This window comes from Salmo salar, chromosome 12 (assembly GCF_965601325.2).
Source record: "Salmo salar chromosome 12, fSalSal1, whole genome shotgun sequence".
Lineage (NCBI taxonomy): Eukaryota > Metazoa > Chordata > Actinopteri > Salmoniformes > Salmonidae > Salmo > Salmo salar.
Genome location: NC_138302.1, coordinates 66,265,198 through 66,289,749, shown reverse-complemented (window position 1 = coordinate 66,289,749; position 24,552 = coordinate 66,265,198). Strand labels below are relative to the sequence as shown.

Sequence of the window (24,552 nt, the reverse complement as noted above, 5' to 3'; positions counted from 1 at the left end):
TGTGTGTGTGACCAATAACATTTCATTTGATTTGATTTTCAAGGGATTCACAAGGGATTTCTGCAATCCTACCTCTGGCAAAATGCATTGTTCTTTGCAGTCATAAAATCTGTCATCTGATTACCAATGAGCTAAAAGCTTCAACTGTTCCCATGTTTTTTAACTAACATTTTATACAATGAATAAATATAACGACATCAAAAACCACAATCATCATTATCATCAGTCTTTCGAGAAAATGTCACTGCTGTGGGTTTCAGATTCTGATTAGTTAGATGTTTGAGATGGGGCAAAAATTAAATGGGGCACCACAGGAGTCAAATGGGGCTTGAAGAAGAGGGACAATCATAAAACATGATCATGGCCATTCAATCTGATAGCAGCCTACATGTTTAACCAAGCCATGGCTGGCCCTAGCTGTTGAAGAGCAGGGAGAGCAGCAGAATAATTATCTGTTTTCTTGTCTGCACCCTGATGCATTTGGACTCCTCTGGCTGTGACCTTGAAATGCACACTGCTGCTGGAGCGAGCCCCCTGGGCTGTACCCTGCACAGGGTAGGGTTTAGGGCACCAGCCGCTTAAGAGGAAAAACAATCTCTGTCTCATTCATAAACCTGGTTGGGAAAGCCTGGCAGACTCGAGGGAAGATAGAGGTGCTGCTGATGGAGCCGTGAGCTCTCATATCCTTGCCTTTAATGTGTACGGGGGGGGGGGGTTAGGAAATGTGCAGGGTGAGAGTGGGTCAGTTAGTGTAGACTAGAGGCAGTGATTGGATGTGGAGATTTGATTCAGTCAATAAAATATAGTCTGCAGTGGAGAGAATGCATGAGTATGTTAAATGTAACATACCACATTTAGACAGATACTAAGTGACTTGGTATAAAACATTTAAAAAAACATCATATATCATTATTATGCAGTCCTATATTTTGGTTAAGGCTTCACTTGGTAAATGGTATAAAGAGGTCTGTCTTTGTTCCTTTGGCCCTGATCGTGGTTAATGATCTTTCTCTTCCTCTTTAAAAGGAGTTATAACCTCTATTCTAACTCTCTATAAGCCCTTTTTACTGTGTCATGGTGGACAGATGGCCCAATCAGAGAGAGAGATGGAATCTGTGCCAGCCCTGTCCTTTGATAGCCTGTCACTCATGACATCAGATGAATAAGTCATCGAAGTCTGCTCTCCTTGGGGGAGCAAGAGGACAGCTGAAGTTGCCTGGAGCTTCTCCAGTCATAGGCACAGTGTCTCCTTTAGTAGGAGCTTCACAACACGACAGGGGGGCATAAGCAGAGTGTCACAGTGTGCCCTTGATTTCTCCCTGGTCACAAAGGAAAGTTGACAGAGGAGTTAATAAGGCATAGAGAGCAGCCCTGACAGACACATAGATACAGTAGACCCGATGGTTGAGCGAGGGGTGTTTTGCATTCCTGTTACTGTGGGCACAGCCACTGGCACCAGAACAATATTGCAATGTGGAAGTGATTTGAGCTGCATCCTGCAACTGGCCCACTTGGAGAGAAATGCAACGTTTCATTCCATCACCATAACAATCACCCACCTCCTCCTCCTTCTCAGTAGAGGCCTTGATACTGGTTGTGTCTGGATGAAGGGATGCAACAAGAGGAGAGAAGGAATCGATTCTGACAGGGGAAAAGAAGATGGGTTTTGTTGTACTCACAGTGTAGAGTTCGTTTGTCACTTTTACCAGCTCCTCGTGCATCTGAATCCCAATGTCCTTGCTCTGAAAAACAATGGGTTGGAAAGCAGTTAGGGCCAATGCACATCAATCAATCCAGGTGGATACAGTGCATCAACAAATAGGCAAAATAGTGATGAATATCATGGAACAACAAACTGACAGGCAATGTTTTTCAGTGTGTTGGTGGTGATGAGACACTGTCTGGATTGGTTTAAATCATAACAGCAGTTTAAGAAAGTGCACATACAGTAAGTACAGTGGCCAACAGCATAAACATACAGAGCCTTCTGAAAATGTTCAGACCCCTTGACTTTTTCCACATTTTGTTACATGACAGCCTTATTCTAAAATGGATTAAATAAATGTTTTTTAAAAACTCAGCAATCTACACACAATACCCCATAATGACAAAGCGAAAACAGGTTTTAGAAATTTTAGCAAATGTATATATATATCAAAAAAGAAATACCTTATTTACATAAGTATTCAGACCCTTCGCTATGAGACTCAAAATGGACCTCAGGTGCATCCTGTTTCCATTGATTATCCTTGAGATGTTTCTACAACTTGATTGGAGCCCACCGGTGGTAAATTCAATTGATTGGACATGATTTGGAAAGGCACAGACCTGTTTACATAAGGTCCTACAGTTGACATGGCATGCCAAAGCAAAATCCAAGCCATGAGGTCGAAGGAATTGTCCGTAAAGCTCTGAGACAGGCACAGATGTGGGGAAGGTTACCCAAAATATTTCTGCAGCATTGAAGGTCCCCAAGAACACAGTGGTCTCCGTCATTCTTAAATTGATTAGTTTGGAACCACAAAGTCTCTTCCTAGAGCTGGCCAGCCCGGCTAAACTGAGCAATTGGGGGAGAAGGGCCTTGGTCAAGGAGGTGAGCAAGAACCCGATGGTCACTCTGATAGAGCTCTAGAGTTCCTCTGTGGAGATGGGAGAACCTTCCAGAAGGATAACCATCTCTGCAGCACTCCACCAATCAGGGCCTTTAAGGTAGAGTGGCCAGACGAAAACCACTCCTCAGTAAAAAGCACATGACAGCCCACTTGGTGTTTGCCAGAAGGCACCTAAAGACTCTCAGACAATGATAAACAAGATTCTCTGGTCTGATGAAACCAAGATTGAACTCTTTGACCTGAATGTCAAGCGTCACGGAGGAAACCTGGCATCATCCCTATGGTGAAGCATGGTGGTGGCAGAATGCTCTGGGGATGTTTTTCAGCGGCAGGGACTGGGAGACTAGTCAGGATCGAGGCAAAGATGAAGGGAGCAAAGTACAGAGAGATCCTTGATTTAAAAAACTGCTCCAGAGCACTCAGGACCTCCGACTAGGGCGAAGGTTCACCTACCAACAGGACAACAACCCTAAGCACACAGCCAAGACAATGCAGGAGTGACTTCGGGACAAGTCTCTCAATGTCCTTGAGTGGCCCAGCAAGAGCCTGGACTTGAACCCGATCAAATATCTCTGGAGAGACCTGAAAATAGCTGTGCAGCAATGCTCCCCATCCAACCTGACAAAGCATGAAAGGAACTGCAGAGAAGAATGGGAGAAACTCCCCAAATGCAGGTATGCCAAGCTTGTAGCATCATACCCAAAAAGACTCGAGGCTGTAATCGCTGCCAAAGGTGCTTCAACATAGTACTGAGTAAAGTATCTGAATGCTTATGTTAAATGTAATATTTCAGTTTTTAATAAATTAGCAAAAATTTATAAAAACATGTTTTTGATTTGTCATTATGGGGTATTGTGTGTAGAAAAAAATATTTAATACATTTTAGAATAAAGCTGTAACGTAACAAAATGTGGAAAAAGTCAAGGGGTCTGAATACTTTCCGAAGGCACTGTACATGTGATGGATGGACAGAAACATACATTACTCTAAAAGAGAGACTGCCTGCCAGACCAGCCAGTGGAACACAATCAACCCATAGACTAGTGAATGGACTTCCCATCTGGCCTCTCTCCCTCTATGTCTGAAGAGGGCTGGAGTATGTGTGGTTTTATATTCCACCCCGCACTGCCGTTTCCTGTGATTATTACACGTGGGCTATGTTTAGCTACAGATGATGCACTGCTGACTGTTAAAGCTGCTGTTTAGTTGTGGTGCTTGGTGGGTAAATGTCACATCCCTCTCCTTCTAACCTGCCACCTCTGATCCGCACCGAATGGATTGAGACAACACCCTCTCAAAACGGCTGAACAATCAACATCAGCATTTATAGTGTTACCACATTACTAGCCTATATGATGTGGTGAAACACAATCATGTAGTTAATAGATGTCTTTGTAAAATGGTGCCAGAGAGGAAGGCTGACCTTCTACGTGTTCCCAACCGATTGTGTTTTTTTGTTTGTTTATTTGTGTTGTTTGTAACAATTGTTTTTACTTATTCTGTACATAATGTTTCCATTACCGTCTCCTACTCACCACGGACTGGCAGAATCCTTTTTTTCCCCCTTTAACGAGTCTGACGAGCCCGACACGAATGATATCCTGCTTTCTCGGGAACAGGGCCAGATCCCCATGAATTGCGTGAAGAGGGAGAGAAAAAGGGGCCAGAGGGCGGGCTGCCTTCTGAGAATTCATAGGCGTTCAAATAAACCCCCACTTCCTTCCATTCTGCTAGCAAACGTGCAATCTTTGGAGAATAAAATCGATGACCTACGCGGAAGATTAAACTACCAACGGGACATTCAAAACTATAATATCTTATGCTTCACGGAGTCGTGGCTGAACGACGACACTATCAACATTCAGCTGGTTGGTTATACGCTGTACTGGCAGGATAGAACAGAGGCGTCTGGTAAGACAAGGGGCGGCGGACTATGTATTTTTGCAAATAACAGCTGGTACACGATATCTAAGGAAGTCTCAAGCTATTGTTCGCCTGAGGTAGGCTAGAGAGTTTTCATCTGTATTGTTCGTAGCTGTTTACATACCACCACAGACTGAGGCTGGCACTAAGACAGCATTGAATGAGCTGTATTCCGACATAAGAAAACGCTCACCGAGAGGCGGCGCTCCTAGAAGCCGGGGATGTTAATGCAGGGAATCTTAAATCCGTTTCACCAAATTTCTATCAGCATGTTAAATGTGCAATCAGAGGGAAAAGAACTCTGGACCACCTATACTCCACACACAGAGACGCATACAAAGCTCTCTCTCGCCCTCCATTTGGCAAATCTGACCATAATTCTATCCTCCTGAATCCTGCTTACAAGCAAAAATTAAAGCAGGAAGCACCAGTGACGAGATCAATAAAAAAACTGGTCAGATGAAGCAGATGCTAAGCTACAGGACTGTTTTGCTGGCACAGACTGGAACATTTTCCGGGATTCCGCCGATGGCATTGAGGACTACACCACATCACTCATTGGCTTCATCAATAAGTGCATCGATGACGTCGTCCCTACAGTGACCGTACGTACATACCCCAACCAGAAGCCATGGATTACAGGCAACATCCGCACTGAGCTAAAGGCTAGAGCTGCCGCTTTCAAGGAGCGGGACTCTAACCCGGAAGCTTATAAAAAATGCCGCTATGCTATCTGACGAACCATTAAACAGGCAAAGCATCAATACTGGACTAAGATCGAATCGTACTACACCGGCTCTGATGCTCGTCGGATGTGGCAGGGCTTGCAAACCATTACAGACTACAAAGGGAAGCACAGCCGAGAGCTGCCCAGTGACACGAGCATACCAGATGAACTAAACTACTTCTATGCTCGCTTCGAGGCAAATAACACTGAAACATGCATGAGAGCACCAGCTGTTCCGCAGTCGATGTGAGTAAGACCTTTAAACAGGTCAACACTCACAAGGCCGCAGGGCCAGACGGATTACCAGCATGTGTACTCCGAGCATGCGCAGACCAACGGGCAAGTGTCTTCACTGACATGTTCAACCTCTCCCTGTCTGAGAATACCAACATGTTTCAAGCAGACCACCATAGTCCCTGTGCCCAAGAACACTAAGGTAACCTGCCTAAATGACTACTGATCCGTAGCACTCACGTCTGTAGCCATGAAGTGCTTTGAAAGGCTGGTGATGGCTCACATTAACACCATTATCCCAGAAACCCTAGACCCACTCTCAATTTGCATACCGCCCCAACAGATCCACAGAAGATGCAATCTCTATTGCACCCCACACTCCCCTTTCCCACCTGGACAAAAGGAACACCTATGTGAGGATGCCATTCATTGACTACAGCACAGCGTTCAACACCACAGTGCCCTCAAAGCTCATCAATAAGCTAAGGACCCTTGGACTAAACACCTCCCTCTGCAACTGGATCCTGGACTTCCTGACGGGCCGCCCCAAGGTGGTACGGGTAGGTAACAACACATCCGCTACACTGATCCTCAACACAGGGGCCCCTCGGGTGCATGCTCAGTCCCCTCCTGTACTCCCTGTTCACTCATGACTGCACGGCCAGGCACGACTCCAACACCATCATTAAGTTTGCCCGATGACACAACAGTGGTAGGCCTGATCACCGACAATGACGAGAGCCTATAGGGAGGAGGTCAGAAACTTGGCCGTGTGGTGCCAGGACAACAACCTCTCCCTCAATGTGACCAGGACAAAGGAGATGATTGTGGACTACAGGAAAAAGAGGACCGAGCACGTCCCCATTCTCATCGACGGGGCTGCAGTGGAGCAGGTTGAGAGCTTCCACATCACCAACAAACTAACATGGTCCAAGCAAACCTATTCCCCCTCAGGAGACTGAAAAGATTTGGCATGGGTCCTCAGATTCTCAAAAGGTTCTACAGCTGCACCATTGAGAGCATCCTGACTGGTTGCATCACTGCCTGGTATGGCAACTGCTCGGCCTCCAACCGCAAGTCACTACAGAGGTAGTGCGAATGGCTCAGGACATCACTGGGGCCAAGCTTCCTGCCATCTAGGACCTCTATACCCGGTGGTGTCAGAGGAAGGCCCTAGAAATTGGCAAAGACTCCAGCCACTCTAGTCATAGACTGTTCTCTGCTACCGCACGGCAAGCAGGACCGGAGCGCCAATTCTAGGTCAAAGAGGTTTCTAAACAGCTTCTACCCCCAAGCCTTAAGACTCCTGAACATCTAATTAAATGGCTACCCAGACTATTTGCATTGCCCCCCCCCCCCTCCCCCTCTTTTAAACCGCTGCTACTCTTTGTTGTTATCATCTATGCATAGTCACTTTAATAACTCTACCTACATGTACATATTACCTCAACTAACCGGTGCCCCCGCACATTGACTCTGTACTGGTACCCCCCTGTATATAGTCTCGCTATTGTTATTTAACTGCAGCGCTTTAATTACTTGTTACTTTTATTTCTTATTCTTATCCATATTTGTTTCAACTGCATTGTTGGTTAGGGTCTCGTAAATAAGCATTTCACTGTAAGGTATTGCTGGCGCCTTCCTCTCTGGCGCCATCATTTCACACCTGTTGTATTCGGCGCATGTGACTAATACAATTTGGTTTGATTTATTAAGTAGATAACATCAGTAATGACTCAAGCTGAGAAAAGGCACAATCAGCCGTTTCATCTTTTTCCTGTTGTCAACTAATATCCAGATTGTCATTTTGTCATGTCATGTAGTGTTGTTTTTCAAAAGGAGCCTTGAAAAATAAGCTGTAAATGATGGAAGCTTGACTTGTCAGTGACATTCAGTTTCCTATCAGCCTTCAAGATGGAGGAGGACTATAAGTAATGTATTTTATAGAGGACAAATATACTGCAGCACTTACACCCATCCCACACAACCTATCTAGTGATGACGAGTGTGGGGAACACACCTGGTATTGTGGGAGCTCAGTGAGAGAAAGTAATTGCTAGCATGGCGGTACATGCCACAGAAAACAAACTGTTCTTAGACTGAGGCTACAGGGGCATGTGAATCCACCCACATCACACATTACTGTTTTTACAGAAAATCAAGTAGGCACAAAGGATATAACACCTTTAATTACTTCACAGAAGTACGACTCTGACTAACCTTTTCAGGAAAAAAAAATTCTAGAGCACATACCTTGAGTATTTAATCTCAAACTCTAACTCATTGTTAACAGTATCTTTAATACTACCCACACACACATAAAGGACATTTCACACTTCCACAGTGTACCCATAGCCTCCGCTGTCTAAGACTCCATACTGTTCCAGGCCCTAGCTCTAGGTATACTAAATCTAATATATGGTCCCTATGTCTCCATGTCTGCTAGGAGTTATGGTTCTGCCTGCTATGGTTTCCCTCCCTGGACATAAATCATATGGAGGGTAAAACTGTGGGATCGATAGAGCCAGCAGCACTGCTACACTCTGACTCTACAGCACAGAGCCAAGCACCAGGGCTAATCTCTAAACATGTGAGCACACACACACGCACACACGCACGCACACACACATGCACACACAAACACAGAGAGAGAGAGAGATACAGGTAGATGCAAGTAAGCTTGCCTGAAGGCAGACACACACCCTTTTCATAATTGACTGCACATCATCTATTTTTGTATGGGTTATGCCAACCAGGTTGAAGTTATAACCATCAAAACCAAGCCCTAACATACGCAGACTGATGAGTCAAAATTGGAATGTGCAATCAATCATGTAGGGAGGGGCTCATAGCAACAGGAGGAGGCGCCAGCTGAGATGGAATTTTCTGAGCTTTCTTTGATTGGACAATGTTTGTGCGTCCCTCTGTGGTCCGCCCTTTAAACTATACTGAGCAAAGATAGCGAGCCAGAGAGAGTGAGAGAGAGAGAGAGAGAGAGAGAGTGAGAGAGAGAGCGAGAGAGTGAGAGAGAGCGAGAGAGTGAGAGTGAGAGCGAGAGAGCGAGAGTGAGAGAGCGCAAGAGAGCAAGAGAGAGAGAGAGAGAGAGAGAGAGAGCTAGGCAAATTGTTATTTTATTTTACCTTCATCATCAAAACTCCCAAGGAGGACAGGAAATATGTTATGTTAAATCAGATATGAAAGTTCCTTGGCCTGAACATGATAAGTGGGAAGCTTATTTTGTGAGAAATATGTGAAAGCCTCCTGGCAGCTGGTGAATGGCATTTGTATGCATGGGTGGCTCTGATGTCAGACATAGTGCAGAGAGAGAATGTACTGCAGAGGCACTGAGGGAGCAGAGCAGAGAGTGGACAAGTAAGAATATGGATGTGTCAAGTCAGATAGCGCTGGCCTAAAACTGCTCTGGCTGTCGAGACAAAAATAATACATTCATGAAATTCTCTCTTATCTCTCTAAAAATAGAGAAAAAAATGAACACAGCCTGATTGAATTGTTTGTTCTATTTTTCTTGACCAAATTTTGAACTGTGCACCCCCCGGGGATCTTGCAGTTCTCGACTGAGCCATGGCTTGACATAGGTACTTTAAACACCAATAACTACCTTACAATTTTACCTAATTACCTGTAAAATCGTCAATTACTTCTTTGTTAAACAGATTGTGAGACCTTGATAATGTTCCCACGGATGTGAGAAACCAGACATTACCATACCAGACAGGCAACCTAGACCAGTGGTTCCCAACTATTTTCTGTTACTGTACCACCAACTGAATTTTGCTCTGCCAGAGTACCCCTGAAGCACCCCCATTTTACCAGTAGGTCTAGGGTCTCATAAGTCTTCTCAAGAACCCCTTGTGGATAGGCCAAGTATCCCCAAGGGTCCAAGTACCCCTGGTTGGGAAGCACCGACCTAGACAATCACAGTGTAGCATATTTTTCAGCAGTGGTGACAAGTGCAGCGGGGGGACATGCTAGATGTTCCCATAGACTTTCAATCATTGAATCAACGACTATAAAAGTATGTCAGCAGAAATATATATATTTTTTCAATTACATCATATTTTTTGCAGCGGCGGCAACAATTTAGCAGCGGTTTGCCACTGTTTTGGGATATCCGTATAGTCGAAATAACGTGGTTTTTTTTGCAGACTGTTCTGCTGCTTCTACAGCAGCGTGCGGAGGAGGGGCCGGTGTATATATGTTTGTGAGAAGGAGAGCGAGACTAAAAAGTAGCCACGATGGCTTGCGCTAGCTAGTCAGACAAATTTGTAACGTTAGATGCTGGTTCTCTTATCATCCCATGACAGTGCCTGTCTTGACTGCATCAAATCGATGTAGAGAAGATAGCTAAGTTAGCCAGCTGAGTTAGCCAGCTGAGTTAGCCAGCTAGCTAGCCAAGTTAGCCAGCTAGCTAACTAGCTAATTGAGGCTACAATATGCTTCACTCCCCATCCTTGTGAACATATAACACCATGATTCAGAACAACAGCCTTCGTGTTGGTTGTTCGTTGTAGCCCACACCTTCTCATTTAGCGAACTTTTAATTACGTCATTTTTATTCCATTTTGCATTGATTAGAAATGTCTCACTTCACTTTCTAGATATGGAACCTCTGACTGTAGAGCAGATTTGATTGGCTGACAAAATCAACCAGACTCAGAGGCTACTAAACCTCCAACAGAGAACACCTAACTGAAGAGAGAAATACTACAACAAAGACCTGTGTATTTTTCCCAGAACAGATCCGGTCTAGAAAAGGCCCAGAGTTTTTCCGTGGTCAGGTCAAAGGTTAGATGACATAAAGATGACACATGGTCAGGAAAAACTCATGGGCCTATTTATGGAGTATTCATTTATGACTATCTGGATATCAGAAATCTTGGGCAACACCGGGTCTTTCTTTCATCATCGGGGCTGCTTGATCGACTTGTAGCCTATTCAGCTCTCTCCTCCATTCATTTACTTGACAGCTACAAAGCTAGGCAGCATATTTCTTTGACATGTTATCCATTGTCACCGCGAGGCCTGCCAGCAAGGACGTGTAGCTCCATTCATATTACCAGCCAGAGGAAAAGCTACTTGAGGGAACTTTACTGACTAACAGGAGGCTGTGTTGTTCTGTTTTCAGCCCTGACTGGTGCTCCCTAAAGCATGTGTTGCTTGTTTCCCCCATTCACATTCCTGCTGACACACACACACACACACACACACACACACACACCACACACACACACACTAGTGTGTGAATGGAGGCTGGCAACGCGGGTTGGGTCTCACCTCTAGGAAAGCCTGCCAGGTGTAAACAGGGGTCTGGTGTTTGGGTTAGACCTCAGTCATCTCTGCTATGTGCTGACACAGGGCCAGACGCTGCTCACACCAGCAGGGGCCCATGGGTGGTTAGGGGGCCAGGGGGTACCCTACCCTGCTCCATCTTAACCCTACTACTGCACTACTACTCCACAGGCCACATGGAACTTATTTATGCCCGACAGATGTATACAAATCCAATGTGCTGGAATACGGGTCAGCTGATAATGTAGCTTCTCAAAAAACATCACTGCTCACATAGTCTCAACCATCAATCTGTATACTAAAGATGGAATATGGAAAGAATAGAGGAACATTGGTTTCTTTCAGACTCATTTCAAAGGCTCAGGTGAAAACTGGTTTGAATGTGGTCGTAACCTTAAGCAAAAGAGCAATGAGGTCTGGTGTTATTTGTATATGATTAGGATCTAGAGAAAGGAGAATCCACATCATGCCCATTACTGGTCAGCAAACAAACGAGAAAAGATAGTGCTCATTTGTATCTTCAACTCTGAACACATGAGCACAGGTGATAAGGAGAGGAGTAAACAGAAAGCGAGACAGGCAGACGGACAGAAGGATGACAGACAGACCTTCTTGAAGAGGCGGATGACGTCCTCGCTGATCTGGGCGAGGCGGACGATGACATTGTTGGTGTAGATGTCGTTGAGGGTGGCGTGGTCCCTGCTTTCCCTCCTGGTCTGGTTCAGTACCAAGTACCAGCAGTTCACACTGGACAGCAGGTGCTGGTCTTTCCTGAACACAACACAGAGAGGAGGTGACATTAGAGTGATCAGCAAAGGGTTACAGTAACATACTGTACATACCTGTGGTTTGTCTCTGCTTTCATCATTTCAATATTTCTAAGGTCTACTACCTGATTAGGGTGTCTATTCAACAGGCTCAACACATAGGCGTATAAACAGACAAAGTTGATGGTCAGAACAAATATCTGTCCCACAGCAGAAGTCTTCGACTTCACCCTAATAATTTATTTTGTGCACCAGACGGACTGAAAGGTTGATGACTTGCCATTAAGTTAAGCATAGCCCATCCCCGGTGAATATGAGTGAGCAGCTTATATTGCCCAGGGTTGCGCTGGGTAGACAACACACAGAAAACACAACACACACACAGGCATTGTTGGAGTAAAGAAATAGGGCTTCTGAGACTGATTCCTGTTCCCAGTAAACAATACAGCTGCTGCATGATCCCATTGTTGGCTGACTGCAGAGACTTAACCACACTAACATCACACTACGCTCTCGCTTTCTCTGCCTCTCTCTCTCTCTCTCTCTCTCACTTATTCCCCCTTTCTCTTTCTCTGCCTCTCTCCATCTCTCTCTCTCTTTTATTTAATTCCCTCCTTATATATCTCTGTTCCCTTTCCGCCATCTCTCCCTCCCTCTATGGAACATGTCAATCTCATTCCACGGAGGGCCGAGTGTCTGCGGGTTTTTGCTCCTCCCTTGTACTTGACTGATGAATTAAGGTCACTAATTAGTAAAGAACTCCCCTCACCTGGTTGTCTAGGTCTTAATTGAAAGGAAAAAACTAAAATCTGCAGACACTAGGCCTTCCATGGAATGAGTTTGACACCCCTGCTCTACCGTGATGGCGCTAACCTAGAACAGACGGTATTAGTTTCTCCTCACAGCGCTCCAGTTTGACACAGCCTTGATTGTTTAAGTCCTTAAGGCTGGTTACCATAATGACCCTGAGAGGCATGGGCTCTGACTGAAGCGTAATCAGCTTTCACTACATTCCCCTCCAGTGTATGTTCACACACAACCCCCCCCCCCCCCCCCCCCACACACACACACACACACACACACAGATAGCAGCAGAGGGTTGCACTGAGCCGTGGTGAAAACTGCACATGTACTTACTGCAAAGAAAAATGATGAGCACTAACATCAAAGGCTCCCCTCTACAGAGAGCTTCCGCAATGCTAATCACCTCTAAGAAGCTGATATATGTCTGCTCTAGAGTGCTGCTAACATTATTCCCCACAGCAAGACACCACAATGGACACAGCTAATATACTGTACAGCCATATGGTTCTACCACAACCATACATACAGTGAGGGGAAAAAGTATTTGATCCCCTGCTGATTTTGTACGTTTGCCCACTGACAAAGAAATGATCAGTCTATAATTTTAATGGTAGGATTATTTGAACAGTGAGAGACAGAATAACAACAAAAGAATCCAGAAAAACGCATGTCAAAAAATGGTATATATTGATTTGCATTTTAATGAGGGAAATAAGTATTTGACCCCCTCTCAATCAGAAAGATTTCTGGCTCCCAGGTGTCTTTTATACAGGTAACGAGCTGAGATTAGGAGCACACTCTTAAAGGGAGTGCTCCTAATCTCAGTTTGTTACCTGTATAAAAGACACATGTCCACAGAAGCAATCAATCAATCAGATTCCAAACTCTCCACCATGGCCAAGACCAAAGAGCTCTCCAAGGATGTCAGGGACAAGATTGTAGACCTACACAAGGCTGAAATGGGCTACAAGACCATCGCCAAGCAGCTTGGTGAGAAGGTGACAACAGTTGGTGCCATTATTCGCAAATGGAAGAAACACAAAAGAACTGTCAATCTCCCTCGGCCTGGGGCTCCATGCAAGATCTCACCTCGTGGAGTTGCAATGATCATGAGAACGGTAAGGAATCAGCCCAGAACAACACGGGAGGATCTTGTAAATGATCTCAAGGCAGCTGGGACCATAGTCACCAAGAAAACAATTGGTAACACACTACGCCGTGAAGGACTGAAATCCTGCAGCGCCCGCAAGGTCCCCCTGAACATCTGAATGATTCAGAGGACAACTGGGTGAAAGTGTTGTGGTCAGATGAGACCAAAATGGAGCTCTTTGGCATCAACTCAACTCGCTGTGTTTGGAGGAGGAGGAATGCTGCCTATGACCCCAAGAACACCATCCCCACCGTCAAACATGGAGGTGGAAACATTATGCTTTGGGGGTGTTTTTCTGGTAAGGGGACAGGACAACTTCACCACATCAAAGGGATGATGGTCGGTGCCATGTACCATCAAATCTTGGGTGAGAACCTCCTTCCCTCAGCCAGGGCATTGAAAATGGGTTGTGGATGGGTATTCCAGCATGCCAATGACCCAAAACACACGGCCAAGGCAACAAAGGAGTGGCTCAAGAAGAAGCACATTAAGGTCCTGGAGTGGCCTAGCCAGTCTCCAGACCTTAATCCCATAAAAAATCTGTGGAGGGAGCTGAAGGTTCGAGTTGCCAAACATCAGCCTCGAAACCTTAATGACTTGGAGAAGATCTACAAAGAGGAGTGGGACAAAATCCCTCCTGAGATGTGTGCAAACCTGGTGGCCAACTACAAGAAACATCTGACCTCTGTGATTGCCAACAAGGGTTTTGCCACCAAGAACTAAGTCATGTTTTGCAGAGGGGTCAAATACTTATTTCCCTCATTAAAATGCAAATCATTTTATAACATCTTTTACATGTATTTTTCTGGATTTTTTTGTTGTTATTCTGTCTCTCACTGTTCAAATAAACCTACCATTAAAATTATAGACTGATCATTTCTTTGTCAGTGGGCAAACATACAAAATCAGCAGGGGATCAAATACTTTTTCCCCTCACTGTACATACTCTAAGACTCCGGCAAGATGCTATAGCAGGTCAACTCACCGTTTGAGAAAGGATGCTCGGTGCGAAGAAGAAGTTAGGCAGAAAATGGATGTGTCTAATATTATACTATGAAAGCAGGCTTTCAGACTTCTGCATTTGCTGAGACAGGTCTGATTGAGCATTCTCCAGCTGATCACAGGTTTGGAATCAAAAGGAATGGGAAAGTAATTTGAATGAGATGAGAAAATCTCCCAATTAAACCAAATTGGGGCCAGTTCAATAATCAAGACGTCACTAGTGATAATAGAATTATTAAACTGAACTTTCTGTTGCTATGGCAAAGTCATTAATTGCCTCATAGAGATAGAGGAAACAATAGACCTGTGAGTGACTCTCTAACTACAATAGAAACTCAATGTGATTAATCATGTTTTCCTTGCCTTCTGGGATGGTCTATTTCCTGTCTCAGCACAGCCCTCATTCCGGAACAGTTCCGGTTGAGTGACCTATCTGGCTGTTAGAGTCGTAGCTCCTCGCTGTGTAATTGGTGTTTGTGGATGAGAGGCCTAGGGACCAGGCACCTCAATCCATCCTCTCCTAATCCCTTAGAGTGGCCAGAGATGCTTAATCCCCTCCTTAAGCACAACCAGGCTCTCTCTCTCTCTCACACACACACACACACACACACACACACACCTCCATTCACAAGGCTCTCTGTCCATAGTACTGTACTCCTCCTCCCGAATGGTTAGGCAAAACCGCTGAGCAGGCATCTCCAAACCCCTGTAATCCCTGATAAAATATTAATCTGCTCGTAAAATCACTAATTTTCCCTGAATATTAAAATAAAGTCAGTTGTTTACCGTGACAGGAGCTCAGACAGACAGACAGACAGACAGACAGACAGACAGACAGACAGACAGACAGACAGACAGACAGACAGACAGACAGACAGACAGACAGACAGACAGACGCGAGCGTGGGGAGGGAGGGAGCTCCAATGCTCTGTGACAAAGCATCCTATTCATTGTGACGTTCAATGCAGCACTGAAACTGCCAACGCTGCAAAAACCCACCCACCCACACCACGAGACCATAACTATAAGCAGAGTCTCTGAAAAGAGACATCTGAGAATCTGGCCAGGCCCATCACTGTTTCTCTGGGCTGTGGGTTAAACCCTTTTCCTGAGGGAAGAGACAAAAGGACACAGGCTCTCTTCTCCCCAGCTGCCTTCCTCATTTCACAGGAACTTGGAGCAAAAAGGCAAGCAATTAGGACTGTGTGGCTGCAGCAGGACACATCTCTGCTCTGGGAGAGAGAGAGGAAGGGATTATTTTCACCCAGTGATAAATGCAGCCCTGGTTTTATAGTAATGGAGCAGTGGGTTGTAGACCCACAGGTCACAACTCTAGCATTACTATAACAGTGCCTCCTTATCAGACAGACAGTATGATCCTAAATCAGACCTCAGTAGGCGCAGGCGGTATACCATATATTCAGTATACCAGGGTATTTGGTTTTTCAATACCATCAATATTGTTGAAACTATTTCTTTGATGTTTTACTATACATTTTAATATTTGTAACTACTTTTTAAGTAAATACCTGCAGTTAACTTGTGCAATATGTTAGAAGATTGCGTTCTTCATTCCACCTATAACATTATTTTACATTATGAAGCTTACCGTAGTTCAGTCACGTGTTTGTTTGTAAATAGCACAACTGGAGAAAGCGGGAGCAGGTGAGTCCAGCTGTGTATTGACAGGGGTCAACAGTGGGGGTATTATTCAATTGAGTGATCAGGGACGTGCAACTATAGTTTTCCTTAACAGAAAATACATTCGTGTAACACATTCGGCAGAAAATAGCTTCATTTTCATCAGTTAACAACAGATGTGCAACGCTATTTTGCTGTCAGCCACACAAGTAGGCTAAATGAGCAATCAATTAAAAAACTATGCATGGACATCATATTTCTGTTTATTGTAGAAAGAATGTAGCCAGATACATTTCCTAATGTTTTTCTTAAAGTTACTCTTGCATTTTACCGTAGAAAAGTAGGATGTGTTGTCTGCTGATAAAATGTCCGTGCGTGAATTCTCATTTGAGTGGAAATTAGTCTGATGCCGAGCAGAAATTACAATAAAAAGCATTGTAGATATACGTAAACAAAAGATGTCTTATGCGTTATCTTTTTTTCCTAGGCGCTTTTTCATGGAACAGTTCCATTTCAATAATAACGTTTCAGTTTCGGAAAAGCATTGTCACGTGGTTAATCATAAAATTCAGAATTAAAATGATAAAATTCTAAAAGTTAAAAGTCACCTCAAGATCAACAGCCTTTGCCATATGAAGAAATGAGAGCATGGAACTAAAGGAACTAAAGAAATGAGCGCATGGAACTAAAGGAACTAAAGAAATGAGCGCATGGAACTCATAGTCTATAGGCCAATGAAGCAACAGGCCTATAACTTCCATTGCTCTTTCACACTGAGGATTGGTGATTATCAAGGGGGAGATTGTTGGAAGGATTTTTCCAATAACTTTTTCCGATAGTGAGGAATTATAGTTCTAATATATTATCATTAGCAGTCGATGTAAAAAAAAATATATATATAATTCCCACATTTCCATGCAGCAGGCCAAGTACGTCTATGTGTGCTCAGGTGCACGCTCTCCCTCAACATTATTAGGACAGTGGTTGCAGTCCAAACACTTAAAAGACACACCCTATCCCCTCAGCCCTCAAATTAAGTGGACACTTCTGATGACGTATCATGAGGTCTGACGAGTATACACTTGCAGGGCAAGAGGCGAGGGTGGAAGGAATGATTTTTAAATGGACCACCCTTGGCCAGAAATTCGTCACTCGTTCATCCGGAGATGATTGTGTTTTCAGCCACCGGTAGCTTGTTTTACATGTGCTACAGTCAATTATGAGTGCATGTCTACTTATATTAAATATATAATTATTAATAAACACCTACTGTATGATAGCTAGCAAATTAATTAGCTAACTAATGTTAGGCTGCCTAGCTGGAACTTCTGAAGAAGGAAAATGTTTTATTTCTACAATTTCCAAAAGACAACCAAACAAAAACATAAACTTTTTAGAGACTTGCTTGTGCCGTCATATGCATTAGTAGCTGACTTTTCTTAGCGGATGTACAATTGCCGCGAATTGAATTATGGGGAGTTTCAGGCCCCGGAGTGAACACAACTGTACACTCCCAAAGCCACCTAAAAACGAGGGCTGAATGGCTTATTTTGCAAACTTCCCTTGCTTGGCTAATCATTTGGACCACCCGCCAAGATGGCAACGGGGATTCCCCCAAGGGCATAAGGCGAGGGTAAGTGGATGAGGGTGTGTATTTTATGTGTTTGGACCGCTGCCAGAGAAACCAGACACATGCTCATGTGGAGAACTCCAAAGAAAAGACAATGAATTTCTTTTTACAAATCTCATAAATAGTTATGAAATAAACCAAAACTTGTTTCTCACAAGTGTAGCAGGTTGTGAACTCTGCAAACAATGTTTCCACTCTGAGAATGAGAATGGTAAATGACTGTAATAAATTAATGTAACCAAATGACAGGGATTAACGGTACATTTACTTCAGGTGACATATATATAACAAGCTCCCTCACGACGCCAGGACAGCGGAGTCAATCACCACCTTCCGGAGACACCTGAAACCCCACCTCTTTAAGGAATACCTAGGATAGGATAAAGTAATCCTTCTAACCCCCCCCCCCCCCCCCTTAAAAGATTTAGATGCACTATTGTAAAGTGGTTGTTCCACTGGATATCATAAGGTGTATGCACCAATTTGTAAGTCGCTCTGGATAAGAGCGTCTGCTAAATGACTTAAATGTAAATGTAATGTAATGTAAATATGTAATGGGGAATTGATTAACCTCTCTAGGGGATATGGGACGCTCGCCAACATCCAGTGAAATTGCAGAGCGCCCAATTCAAAAATAGAAATACTCATTATAAAAATTCCTAAAATTCCTAAACTGTTATATATCGGTTTAAAGATAAACTTCTTGTTAATCCAACCACAGTGTCAGATTTCAAAAAGACTTTACGGCGAAAGCAAACTATGCGATTATCTGAGAACAGCGCCCAGCAGACAAATCATTACAAACAGTAACCAGCCAAGTAGACGAATAACAAAAGTCAGAAATAGCGATAAAATTAATGACTTACCTTTGATGATCTTCATATGGTTACACTCACAAAACTCCCAGTTACCCAATAAATGTTTGTTTTGTTCGATCAAGTCCCTCTTTATATCCAAAAACCTCCATTTTGTTACACAATTAGTTTGTTACACAATAAATGTTAGTTTTGTTCGATAATGTCCTTCTTTATGTCCAAAAACCTCCGTTTTGTTGGTGCGTTTTGTTCAGTATTCCATTGGAACAAAGCACGGTCACAAAAGACAGACAAAAAATCTAAATATACCATAAAGGTTCGTAGAAACATGCCAAACAATGTTTATAATCAACCCTCAAGTTGTTTTTGTCATAAATAATCGATCATATTTCAACCGGACAATATCTTCATCAATAGAAAAGGAGAAACAAGAAAGGCGCGCTCCCGGTCACGCGCCTTTTTGAAATCTGACACTGCGGTTGGATTAACAAGACGTTTATCTTTAAGCTGGTGTATAACACTTGTATCTTTTATGTATGTTTATTATGAGAATTTCTGTTTTGTTGAGTTTCACGCTCTGAAATTTCACCGGATGTTGTTTGAGACAGTGTTTTACTGAACAAAACGCGCAAACAGATTTGAGGTTTTTGGATATAAAGAGGGACTTGATCGAACAAAACAAACATTTATTGGGTAACTGGGAGTTTTGTGAGTGTAACCATATGAAGATCATCAAAGGTAAGTGATTAATTTTATCGCTATTTCTGACTTTTGTTACTCGTCTACTTGGCTGTTAAAAAGTAGCACACTATATAGGAAAAATGTCATTTGGGATGCACTCCTAAACTCAGAACTCTGTGAAGGGTTTTTAAATCCACTCCGCACCGCCTGCCTGTTTCCTGCTTATCTCTGAAAGAGCGAGGAAAGGACAGACACAATCAAACGCGATATCAACAGCCGGGGAAAGCGTGGACATACGGCGCTAGCTTCGCAGTCCAAATGCATTTCCTTTGCTTTCAAGCAGGGTTTCAATACGCGGCGATGCTGATTTGCAGATCTTTCAGCAGAATCTATTTTTGGAGGAAAGGAGTCAGTGCCAACATTTGATAGTAGGCAGCTGCAGCCTAGGCCAGAGCAGTGTGGTGGTGTCTAGTCAGGAACCAACAGAATCCTGACTGAACAGCTTCTGCCTCCGAGCCATAAGACTGCTAAATAGTTACCCGACTATCTGCAGTGACCCTCTTTTGACTCATCACATACGCTGCTACTACTGCTTATTATATATCCTGTTGCCTAGTAACTTTACCCTTACCTATACAGTGCCTTGCAAAACTATTCATCCCCCTTGGCGTTTTCCCAATTTTGTTACATTACAACCTGTCATTTAAATGGATTTTTATTTGGATTTCATGTAATGGACATACACACAATAGTCCAAATTGGTGAAGTGAAATAAAAAAAATAACTTCTTTAAAAAAGTTCTTACAAATACAAATTGGAAAAGTGGTGTGTGCATATGTATTCACCCCCTTTGTTATGAAGCCCCTATATTAGATCTGGTGCAACCAAATACCTTCAGAAGTCACATAATTAATTAAATAAAGTCCACCTGTGTGCAATCTAAGTGTCACATGATCTGTCACATGATCTCAGTATATACAGTTGAAGTTGGAAGTTTACATACACCTGTCATAGTCGTGTTTGTAGGTGGCAGGGAAGTCAGGCGCAGGAGAAACCAACTTGGTTAAACTGGAGTATTTTAATTAACAAAAAAACAAACTCCAAAATCAAAGTACACAAATAACATGGGTAAAAAATAACCCATTGCACACCGATACAAACTACACGCATACATAACTATCAAACAACCTCCCACAAACCCAGGTGGGAAAAACAACTACTTAAGTATGATCTCCAATTAGAGACAACGATGACCAGCTGCCTCTATTTGGAGATCATCCCAAAAAAGCCCAACATAGAAATACAATGACTAGAACATAACAACATAGAAAATCTAAACTAGAAGAAAAAAACTGTCACGCCCTGACCTACTCTACCATAGATAATAACAGCTTTCTATGGTCAGGACGTGACAACACCTTAGCCAAATACATTCAAACTCAGTTTTTCACAATTCCTGACATTTAATCCTAGTAACAACTCCCTGTCTTAGGTCAGTTAGGATCACCACTTTATTGTAAGAATGTGAAATGTCAGAATAATAGTAGAGAGAATGATTTATTTCAGCTTTTACTTCTTTCATCACATTCCCAGTGGGTCAGAAGTTTACATACACTCAATTAGTATTTGGTAGCATTGCCTTTAAATTGTTTAACTTGGGTCAAACGTTTCGGGTAGCCTTCCACAAGCCTCCCACCAGAAGTAGCCTTCCACAAGCTTCCCACCAGCTCCTGACAGAGCTGGTGTAAGTGAGTCAGGTTTGTAGGCCTCTTTGCTCGCATGCACTTTTTCAGATCTGCCCACAAATTTTCTATAGGATTGAGGTCAGGGCTTTGTGATGGCCACTCCAATACCTTGACTTTGTTGTCCTTAAGCCATTTCGCCACAACTTTGGAAGTATGCTTGGGGTCACTGTCCATTTGGAAGACCCATTTGCGACCAAGATTTAACTTCCTGACTGATGTCTTGATGTTGCTTCAATATATCCACATCATTTTCCTCCTTCATGATGCCATCTATTTTGTGAAGTGCACCAGTCCCTCCTGCATCAACGCACCCCCACAACATGATGCTGCCACCCCTGTGCTTCACGGTTGGGATAGTGTTCTTTGGCTTGCAAGCCTCCCCCTTTTCCTCCAAACAAAACAATGGTCATTATGGCCAAACAGTTCTATTTTTGTTTCATCAGACCAGAGGACATTTCTCAAAAAAGTATGATCTTTGTCCCCATGTGCAGTTGCAAACCGAAGTCTGTTTTTTTTATGGCGGATTTGGAGCAGTGGCTTCTTCCTTGCTGAGCGGCCTTTCAGGTTATGTCGATATAGGACTCGTTTTACTGTGGATATAGATACTTTTGTACCTGTTTCTTCCAGCATCTTCACAAGGTCCTTTTGCTGTTGTTCTGGGATTGATTTGCACTTTTCGCACCAAAGTACGTTCATCTCTAGGAGACAGAACTGTGTCTCCTTCATGAGCGGTATGTCGGCTGTGTGGTCCCATGGTGTTTATACTTGCGTCTATTGTTTGTACAGATGAACGTGGTACCTTCAGGCATTTAGATATTGCTCCCAAGGATGAATCAGACTTAAACTTAAATTCCGACTTCAACTGTATATACACACCTGTTCTGAAAGGCCCCAGAGTCTGCAACATCACTAAGCAAGGGGCACCACCAAGCACGCGGCACCTTGAAGACCAAGGAGCTCTCCAGACAGTTGTGGAGAATTACAGATCAGGGTTGGGTTATAAAAAAGTATCCGAAACTTTGAACATCCCACAGAGCACCATTAAAAAATGGAAAGAATATGGCACCACAACAAACCTGCCAAGAGAGGGCCGCCCACCAAAACTCACGGACCAGGCAAGGAGGGCATTAACCAGAGAGGCAACAAAGAGACCAAAGATAACCCTGAAGGAGCTGCAAAGCTCCACAGCGGAGTTTGGAGTATCTGTCCATAGGACCACTAAGCTGTACACTCCACAGAGCTGGGCTTTATGGAAGAGTGGCCAAAATAAAGCCATTGCTTAAAGAAGAAAAAAGCAAACACGTTTTGTGTTCGCCAAAAGGCATGTGGGAGATTCCCCAAACATATGGAAGAAGGGCTCTGTCAGATGAGACTAAAATGTAGCTTTTTGGCCATCATGGAAAACGCTATGTCTGGCACAAACCCAACACCTATCATACCCCCAAGAATAACATCCCCACAGTGAAGCATGGTGGTGGCAGCATCATGGTGTGGGGATGTTTTTCATCGGCAGGTCCTGGAAAACTGGTCAGAATTGAAGGAATGATGGATGGCGCTAAATACAGGGAAATTCTTGAGGGAAACCTGTTTCAGTCTTCCAGAGATTTGAGACTGGGCCGGAGGTTCACCTTCCGGCAGGACAATGACCCTAAGCATACTGCTAAAGCAACACTTGAGTGGTTTAAGGCGAAACATTTAAATGGCATGGAATGGCCTAGTCAAAGCCCAGACCTCAATCCAATTGAGAATCTGTGGTATGACTTTAAGCTTGCTGTACACCAGCGGAACCCATCCAACTTGAAGGAGCTGGAGCATTTTTGCCTTGATAAATGGGCAAAACATCCAGTGGCTAGATGTGCCAAGCTTATAGAGACATACCCCATGAGACTTGCAGCTGTAATTCCTGCAAAAGGTGGCTCTACAAAGTATTGGCTTTGGGGGGTGAATAGTTATGCATGCTCAAGGTTATTTTTTTTGGTCTTATTTCATGTTTGTTTCACAATAAAAAAATATTTTTCATCTTCCAAGTGGTAGGCATGTTGTGTAAATCAAAATGATACAAATTCCCCAAAAATATATTTTAATTCCAGGTTGTAAGGCAACAAAGAAGAAAAATGTGAAGGGGGGAGAATACTTTCGCAAGCCACAGTACATGTCAACCTTAATTACCTCGTACCACTGTACATCGACTCGGTACTGGTACCCCATGTATATAGCCAAGTTATTACTCATTGTGTATTTATTCCCCGTGTCACTATCTTTCTATAATTGTTCTATTTTTCTCTCTGCATTGTTTGGAAGGACCTGTAAGTAAGCATGTCACTGTTAGTCTACACCTGTTGTTTACAAAGGTGTTTGTAAACAACAGGTGAAGACTAACAGTGACATGCTTACTTACAGGCACACACACAAACACACACATACACACACACACACACACACACACACACACACACACACACACACACACACACACACACACACACACACACACACACACACACACACACACACACACACGCAAAAGAACCCTGCCTGGTTCTGCAGATATTGATGTCATTCAGCTGAGGTTGTAAACCAAAGGGATATTGGGACTACAAGCCTCTCACTCTTTCCCTTGGAGAGGAGTTTGATGTTTGCAGTTAACACACCCAGTCTCTCTTTCTGACAGGGATATAGTTTAACCTTTAACACTATAGTTTAACTTTAACGCTAGACCACCGGGGAAAGACTCAGTGATGTGGGCTGTACAGATGATGAGGGGCTGTACAGTCAGTGAGCTGGTTAGGACTGGTGGGCACACAGAACAGAGGCTGCTTGGTTCTCACTAATGTCCGTAAATTAGAAATGGAATGGTGCAAAGCAATCTGTAGATACAGAATATTATGTACAGTATGTACTGTAGTCTAGCCTAATAAATATTAATTCTAAGTATTTGGTGGAATGCAGATTGGCAGCCCTTGGTCTGCCTCTGCCCCACAGGCAAGTACACCAACCAAGCAACCCCATGCATAATGCTTAGCAGTCTGCTGGGAGTCACTGGGAAGTTGATGCTCTCTCTTATTCATAATATTATGAATAATTAGTGAAGGAATCACTGGCACATGGCCATGAATACTGTGCATCAATTATGAACCTTTCAGATGATGTAGGCTCAAGTTTAATAAGGCTTTCCTGCTGATTGAGTTATCTGAAATCCATTTATCAAATGTATATTTTAGTCATTTAGCAGACACTCTTATCCAGAGCGACTTACAGTGCATTCATCTTAAGACAGCTAGGTGGTACAACCACATATCACAGTCATAGTAGTACATTTTCCTCAATAAAGTAGCTATCAGTGTCACGTCCTGACCCTAGTAAGATGTCATTTTCTATAGTAGAGTAGGTCAGGGCGTGACAGGGGGTGTTTTGGGTTGTTCTATGTTTTCTATTTCTATGTTTAAGTTCTAGTGTTTCTATTTCTATGTTGGGATTGTTTGGGTTGATCTCTAATTGGAGGGAGCTGATC

General features: G+C 43.4%; 1 protein-coding gene across 2 annotated transcripts in view; it reads right to left on the bottom strand.

Moving 5' to 3' along the window:
• LOC106565583 (SLIT-ROBO Rho GTPase-activating protein 3) overlaps positions 1 to 24,552 on the bottom strand; it is a 123,589-nt gene that overhangs the window by 58,611 nt on the left and 40,426 nt on the right. For both annotated transcript variants that reach the window (XM_014132865.3, XM_014132866.3), the window contains exons 3-4: positions 11,415 to 11,577; positions 1,680 to 1,742 (exon numbers count right to left, since the gene is read on the bottom strand). In XM_014132865.3, the coding sequence (XP_013988340.1) occupies positions 1,680 to 1,742; positions 11,415 to 11,577 (226 nt within the window). The remainder of the gene's footprint in view (positions 1 to 1,679; positions 1,743 to 11,414; positions 11,578 to 24,552) is intronic.